The 7,508-nt window shown below is 41.4% G+C and overlaps 2 protein-coding genes across 3 annotated transcripts in view; one reads left to right on the top strand and one right to left on the bottom strand.

Annotated features, from left to right (window-relative positions):
* The first annotated feature begins 1,780 nt into the window (after positions 1-1,780).
* Positions 1,781-5,477, top strand: LOC110155157 (erythroid membrane-associated protein-like). Its single transcript, XM_055150457.1, has 9 exons — positions 1,781-1,851; positions 1,927-2,025; positions 3,209-3,316; positions 3,392-3,541; positions 4,026-4,166; positions 4,238-4,289; positions 4,363-4,389; positions 4,491-4,517; positions 4,589-5,477. Exons 1-9 carry the CDS (start codon positions 1,789-1,791, stop codon positions 5,158-5,160), a joined length of 1,239 nt encoding a protein of 412 aa, XP_055006432.1. The 5' UTR covers positions 1,781-1,788; the 3' UTR covers positions 5,161-5,477.
* A 79-nt stretch (positions 5,478-5,556) lies between these two features.
* The window catches only part of itgb4 (integrin, beta 4), a 36,471-nt gene continuing 34,519 nt past the window's right edge, over positions 5,557-7,508 (bottom strand). For both annotated transcript variants that reach the window (XM_055150455.1, XM_055150456.1), the window contains 3 exons: positions 7,326-7,490; positions 7,126-7,245; positions 5,557-7,041 (listed from right to left, as the gene is read on the bottom strand). In XM_055150455.1, the coding sequence (XP_055006430.1) occupies positions 6,911-7,041; positions 7,126-7,245; positions 7,326-7,490 (416 nt within the window). In that variant the 3' untranslated portion in view covers positions 5,557-6,910. The remainder of the gene's footprint in view (positions 7,042-7,125; positions 7,246-7,325; positions 7,491-7,508) is intronic.

Genomic DNA, 7,508 nt, shown 5'->3' with positions numbered 1-7,508 from the left:
GTTCTTGCAGTTTGTTTTCACGATGACATAAATGGCTGCTTGGTCTGCTAGTCCCAAAATAGTCACCACCTACCTGGGAACAGTTTACCACCAATGGCGCCCCACGCTAATCTAGGATTTTCTGTCTAATCTTACAAGCACACACGACTTCTTGTCTTTTTATTCTGTTGCCACGCGTTAAATCAGTAAAAATTCAGCCTAGCTAGTTTAAAATCACAGCATAAAGACATTATCAATGAACACATCCAATAAAGTGAAGTTTCTATGAAGATGCTACTGATCTTGCTAGTAAGGTAGTGTATCTAGTTAATTATCTAACAAGTTTAAGTCTAAAGCTGTATGTTCCCTTTCTCTTTTTCACATGTCATGCACACCCTCACTAATCATAAACAAGGGTTACTCAGATATCACTGTAATTTTTTTTTCTAGTTTAATTCCCCCAACAAAGGGACCTGTACTTAATTTGATGTGTTCTTGTCAACTTTACATCATGCATTGTATGGTAAAAGTTGTTAAATAAGAAAAAAGAGACTGGATTTTTATGTATTCACAGCATTTTCTTAAAATCAGGCACATTGTTCCTAGACACAATTTTTTGTCATGGTGCAATTTTAAGACATGAAATGGGGTGAGCAGATTTTCAAGATCAAAAAACTGGGACACCCTTAGTTTGGAGTGGCTCGTAATAATAAAACTGCAAAATGAGTGTGTAATTAAGGAAAATTGTTCTGCACTCAGCCCATTCATGACATTCAGGACTAACGTGAGCCAGTATTGTCACATTTTCTTTGTGTTTTGGTCATTTTAAGCAGTCTTTCTGTATTTTACCTAAACAAGTGACAATTTATGCCTCTCTTTACTGTTGCCAGGTATCATATTGGTCAAGAATAGGGACACCTAGGACATTTCTTTTATAAAACTCTGACAAATCTGTAATTTTGGACAAATCTACTGGAACAGGGGACACAGGGCTCAAAACTGGGACTGTCCCGGGTAAATAGGGATGTCTGATCACCCTGTACATAAAAACAAATAGTAGCAGAGATTGGAGAACTGTAAGAAACCAACTGCATGATGGTTGTTTCTGTGTCATGATACAGACTCAAATAGCCTACTAAAGGGCCTGTACCAGAATCAACTGTGTGGGATCGTGTCAGGCAGTTAATTCCCCATGATTCCTTGTGCACCTGATTGGACAAAAAAGTGCCCTGTGTGCAGTTTCTGTATCAGTTAATACCATATCAAATGCTATGTTGAATGAATAGAATATAATTTTGTCTATTTTCATCTTATCATGCAGTGCAAGATGTAAAGAGCATTTATCTTGACAAGAATAACTTCAAATCAAATAGATCAAGGCCCTTTAAACAAATAGCCCTTGCAACAGCAGTGTCAGTAGCAGGCAGAGACTTGGCACGGCTTTCAAAAAGATCCGTACATCTCTCCAAGTGCATCTAACTGGCACCGAGCACTGCTGATTCAACACTAGAGCAGCCCACCACTGCTGCTGCCTCAGATCTCCTCGGAATACTGTCTAATTCCCATCAACCCACACATGTTTGGAGAGGAAAACTTACTGCGCATCTTGTCACTCTAGATCGCTTCTACAACCCCAAGCTATCAAGGTGGATCGTAATGACTCCCCTGGGTTTGGGAATGCTTGGGTGTGCTTAAAAGTGCAGAGCTTTCTCATAAAATTTGTGCTAGCTTGTGACTGAACTAGTGCCAAGTTGCTAAGGCGATTGTTTTCTGCACCACAGGCTTTCGTTTCAACCTCCAGCAGTCGACATGATAAGGGAATGCCTGCATTTTCTAATAGAGCCGGCCAAAAAGCTGAAAATCCGACTTAAGGTATCAGTATGGGATCAAGGTTGCTATGGAGACCGGTCAGGTTTTGGTCAGTGATGATTGTATTTTTGGCTGCAGGAGTCACGCAAGAAAGTGAAGCTTGATAAGAAGGAGCCGCTGTTGGAAAGTCAGTTGTTCATTATGGAGTTGGCTCGAGAGCTCAACAAAATTTGCCAGGTAAATTTTCTCATCTATAGAAAATTGCTCCCAGAAAGTAAAATACTACTCCAAGAACAAGTACTGGTCTTATTTTTTGCCATTTCGTCTTAGATGTAAAGCTATCTGGTGGGTCCTAGGTTTTTCAAAAGTACCTGAAATTGGATACTAATCGATACTAAAACTAGTATCAATTCTAGATACTCATTTGAGCTGGTATCGATACTAAAAAAGTCACATTCACGGGACAGAAATAGGACAGAAATGAACGTTTTCTGAATGTCTTTAGAATGATCTTAAGCTCTATCAGAACCAGTATAAGAGCACATAGACGAGTATACACCCATGATATAAGGCCACATGAGTATACAGAAGAAAAAATACTATGATTTAATGTTGAAAATCACATTCTATTGTCCAAATAAAGAGTGCTTTTACTGAGTATCAAGTCTATTCTTAGTAGGGATGTAACAATAACCGAAATATCGGGATATTGTATCGTCAAATGTCTCACAATAATATCGTGGGCTGTCACACAATATATCAAATTACAAGTGCCTTTGCTCAAATGCATGGTTTTTTTAATAGCAACAGCTTTTGAAGATGGGGAACTACATATCCCATGATTCATTTCAGTGCAGACAACATGAAGAGGAAAAAAAGCAAAAAAGTGTCCCATCTACAATTATATTAGCTTCTCAAATATATTGCAGTAAATATCGTACCGTGAGATGCATATCCTGATAATATCGTACCATGAGATTTGCATATTGTTACATTCCTAATTCTTCGTATGAAAATCAAGTTTAAAATGTTAGTATTGTGTCAGTAGTGGGTCCGCTGCCTGCTTGTCTTCATAAAGATGTTGCCTGGAATGTTCCACAGTATGGCACTAAACTGATCTATCTTGCATTTATTCAGTTACAGGTGTTTGTTTGTTTGTTTGTTATGGAGACATTTAATAGTGTACTACGGAACATTACAGGCAAAGCATTTCTATAGAGACAAGCACATGGCAGAACATCCACCAGAAAAGTGACATAGTTTTAAATACTCTCAAACTAAATTCTAAATGTTATAAATGTAAAAAAAAAAAAAAAAAAAAAAAAAAAAAGCAAAACAATAGGATATAGTATTTTGTGAAATGGTATGGTATTAATTCTGCCAATTGTTGTGGGGTAACGTTTGCATGTGTTTGGTGCAGAGATCGAACGTGCTGAGTCACATTTGGACGGGCGAGGACTTGTGGGCGCCCACTGTCTGTCGGGACTTCATGGTGGAGTGGTCCTCTGAGCTGGAGAAGCATGTCCAGGTAGAGCTTCTACGGTAGGACACGTCACACATAGGCTCCTTGCGTTTCTCATACTGTGTGCATATGTGTGTGCAGCCCAGGAGCAGGTCTGAGTGTGAGCGTCCAGAGAAGAGGGACTGGAGGGAGCAGCTGCTGTGCATGCTGGAGTCTGGAGGAGAGGGGGACATGGGGGCACACCGCAGAATCATCCTGGACTGGAGCAGGCAGATCAGGAGCAGCCCTGAGGTGAAGCTCTATGTATACACGCCTGTGACCCAGTGACCAGCAGTCACTCTTACGGCTGACACAGTTCTTACATTAATGAGGAGATTAGATATGACACACATTACTCTCAGAATGTCTGTGTAATTCCCCAGTTGTCCAGGTAGGTTCCATAGTAAAACAAAATTCAATTCTGTCAACTAGACAAAAGTTTTAGAGTGATTCTCCACTCATCCAAGTTCAGTTCTGGTCAAGACCGATACCTATCTGAAGAGACGAGCTAATTTCACTCAATCTAACCCACCTGGTAGTTTACAGTTTGTGTTTAGTCTCAGTCTCAATAATCTTGGTGTAGTTAGCTTCCCCGTTCAGACAGATTTAAGGCAGTGACTCACCAGTTTCCAGTCAGAACTGAAGAGGCCACGAAACAATGAACAGCCTGATTTTCAGGACTGTGTTGCTAAGCTGCTACTGTGTTGTTTAGTGATAGATTGTTGTGCTCCTCCAGCCCTCAGTGTGGCCTGGGGAGCCTGTGCTGATGATGTTGGACGACCTGGAGTTCCAGTGGAAGAGAGGACGTCTGCCCACACTACTGCCCGCCATGGAGCTGGTCCTCCTGGCTGTGATCAATGGACACGCTCCCATCAAGGTCTGCTTTTCCAGCTCATGTGTACTGTTAATGTGAATGTACAAGTGTGTGTGACAGGGCTGTGTGTGCAGGGGGACGTGCCTAAGCTGTGGCTGCAGAGGACCCAGAGCAGGCGCTCTGTGGGTGAGTGCACTTCTCACATTCAGCTCATAAAAGTGCAGTGTGTGTTGACATTCTGGTAACTGCTGTATTTCAGATGCACTGCGCTATGTCCCTCATGGCGGTAAGTCTCTGAAAGTCTCTATGCTGTACAAATTCATCATGTCACACTGGACCTTCTGAAATGTGCTATTTTCTCTCATCTCTTACTTACTTTTTGCACAGTGTGGAACTGGATGTGTGAGAGGGCAGGTATGTAATTAAAGTGATAAACATTAAGAGCTGTGTTGAGTAATATCTGATGTTACTGCTCCTTCCCTCAGAGGAGGTGTTCCTGGACCCAGACTCAGCCCACGCAGATCTGCTCCTGTCAGAGGGAAACACGAAGATGCGCTGTGTCCCAGAGCGGGGGGCCCAGCAGAGGGATATGCCCTGCTGCCCACAGCGCTTCACAGGTTGGTGGTGCGCTGTGGCCCAGGAGGGTTATACCTCAGGCACTCACTACTGGGAGGTGGAGGTGGGGGACAGGGACTGGCGTGTGGGCGTGGCCTGTGAGTCTGCGGTGAGGCGGGGTTATCGAGCTCTGAACACACATACAGGGTTCTTCACTTTGCGTCTGGAGAGGGGCTCTGAGCTGAAGGCTCTCACTGTGCCCCCCACAGCTCTGCCCCGCAGCCTGGCCCCTCGCACCTTGGGTCTGTTCCTGGACTATGACCAGGGCCAGCTGTCCTTCTATGACGTTGACAAGCGCTCGCACCTCTACACATTCAGCCACAACTTCTCTGAGAGAGTGTTCCCTGTGTTTGGGACTGTGGAGGTCCTCCGAGACCTGGTGATCAGACCTGCACATGCCCGGCAGCCCTGCCTGTGTCCTGGGGCCTGCCTCTGGACCTGAGCTCCTCATGGACTCTTCATGTAAGGGCCTTGTGCATTGTGTCAGTCCTTCATACCAGCTTCTACATGTGCACCACACACTGCCTTCAATCACCTTTTGTACCATGTGTATGTCCCATCAGCCTTGTTCTTGTTCTAGACTCAGAGTGTCGTAGTAACTGACAGTGTTGTAGTAAATATGTTCTTCTAGGACTTGTGTGTAAAAGAACAATGAGAAGATGTGGAGCCAGCTCACAGCAGCAGATGAATGTAGTTTGTGCTTAAGCAGGTAACAGACTGCGCTAAGGCATGTGACTTGTTGTTTTAATCATACATGACATGACATTAGAAGAATGACCTTTTGTTAATTTTTCATATTGCATATACAAATAAATCATGACTTTGTTTCTGTAATATATTGGCTTAGAGGCAGGTTTATATTTTAATAATGTGAGATTTTATTAAACTCTTTAGAAGTGCAATGAAAGTGCCAACAAATAAAAGACTGCAAAAAGTTGAGTTATCTATGTTACTTGAATCATGAATTCAAAGACCTTTTTTTCTGTTCAGTCTGCAAAACACTTCAGACCAGTTCGTACACCACAATGCAATTACTATACAAAACCAATACCTGTGTGGTAATATAGAAATGTTTTAAAAATACATTGTGTAGGGAAAGACAACAAGATATGAGATGCATCAGCTATATAAAATGTCTTACAAAAGCAAACAATACATTTTGGGTATTTTACATGAATAATATCTCAGTATTATCAGTAGAAATTGCATTGGATTCTGTATTTGGCATTACACTGATGACAGCCCCAAGAATACTGATCTAAACTACATATACAGCCCTCTATGTACAAAGTCTTTTTTCAACTCCTTTTATCTAGAAATATGATCATGATTTCTTATTTGATTTGCTGTGTAAAAATATATTAAACAAATATTTAAACCCTCGGTATGAAAAATCTTGCAATCCCAGTTGTTTACAACAGAAAAGAGGCAAAGCATGTGCCCTACACAGAAGGTGACTTTGGATCAGTGAGGCCTGCTCAGATTACTGCTGCCCTCAGGTAAACCTTCAGACAGAGTTATCCCACATCTTACCCACAGGGGGAGCTCAGCCATGGCTTAATAATTGAACAAACTCTAGCTTGCAGCATGCTTGAAAAAGAATGGTGAGTGAAAGTAACAGTTTGTAACAGTAACATCCAGTGCAGAGCCCACAATACTACGCCTTAATATTATACAGGCTGCACTGAACATGATAATAAATAACACTTGAAGTGGCTGTTTTCATAATCTGTATTTTAAGAATAAAATTAATTAGTAACACTTTATAATAACTACCAATATACTTTTAAAAGTTATAACACATGAACAAAGTCCTCATTTATAAATGAACAAATAGTTTATTAAGATTCATTCAGGCTACTACTACTTAAAGAGGGGGTATTACACTTCTATGGGATATCAACTGCTAACATATGACATATTTAGATCACCATGTCCTTTTTTGTCCTTTTTTTGTTTTGATAATGCTATACCCATCAAAAAGTATTAATAATTAATTACAATAAATTATTTTGATGAGTTATAACATGGTAGAAGGCTAAAAAAGGTCTTTAATTAGTTATTAAATCATTCTTAATAAACTATTAGTTCATTAAAAACTAAGTCTTGGTTCATGCTTTATGATGGCTAATTCAGTAGTAGTTATTATAAAGTGACATAAATCTTGGAGTGTAGATAAATAATGGTGTTGTTTAGGACTCATAATACATCTTTTTGGTGACTGAGGTCCCACCCACGACGCTCCTCTGCACCACCTCTTTGGTCACATGTCTGGTCACCATGCCACTGGTCTCTGTGTGCTGAGTGGTCATCATCATCCCGTCTGGAGAACATACAAAAGGCTTCAGTGTTACAAGTGTGTGTTAATAGTGAAATGAATCATAATGGTATGTAATGAATGAGATACCTGAGAAGTATGGCTCGTTGATCATGGTGTGGGATACGTTGGTGCGTGTGCTGACCTCCGTGGGCAGCTGGAACACCTCTCTCCTGGTTATGGACTGACTGTTGTACTGCGACAGAGCTCCTGAAGGGGGCAGAAGAGAACACAGGATAACTAATGTTCCCACTTGAGACTTTCTAAAAATACATAATATTAGAAGTTACCTCCATCTTGAGACTCGATGGTGATGATTCCCTCTCTCTCAGGACCAAAGCCCTGAGTGGTCCGAGCCTGGACTTTAAACTTGTATGGAACATTCTCTGTCAGGTTTGGAACAGTGAGGCTGGTCTCTGAGCTGTCACCATTCACCTGGAAAGAGCGCACATCTCCTACAAAACAAGTGTATT

This window comes from Boleophthalmus pectinirostris, unplaced genomic scaffold, assembly GCF_026225935.1.
Source record: "Boleophthalmus pectinirostris isolate CB_2022bp ecotype Guang Dong unplaced genomic scaffold, ASM2622593v1 HiC_scaffold_14, whole genome shotgun sequence".
NCBI lineage: Eukaryota > Metazoa > Chordata > Actinopteri > Gobiiformes > Gobiidae > Boleophthalmus > Boleophthalmus pectinirostris.
The sequence above is the reverse complement of the archived record's forward strand: the minus strand, read 5'-3'. Positions and strand labels throughout refer to the sequence as shown.

Excerpts from the sequence above, each read along its gene's own strand:
- LOC110155157 (XM_055150457.1), top strand. The coding sequence starts at position 1,789 with ATGATAAGGGAATGCCTGCATTTTCTAATAGAGCCGGCCAAAAAGCTG. Across the intron at positions 4,167-4,237 it reads ATGGACACGCTCCCATCAAG|GGGGACGTGCCTAAGCTGTG; the intron begins GTCTGCTTTTCC and ends CTGTGTGTGCAG. Across the intron at positions 4,518-4,588 it reads CTGGATGTGTGAGAGGGCAG|AGGAGGTGTTCCTGGACCCA; the intron begins GTATGTAATTAA and ends TCCTTCCCTCAG.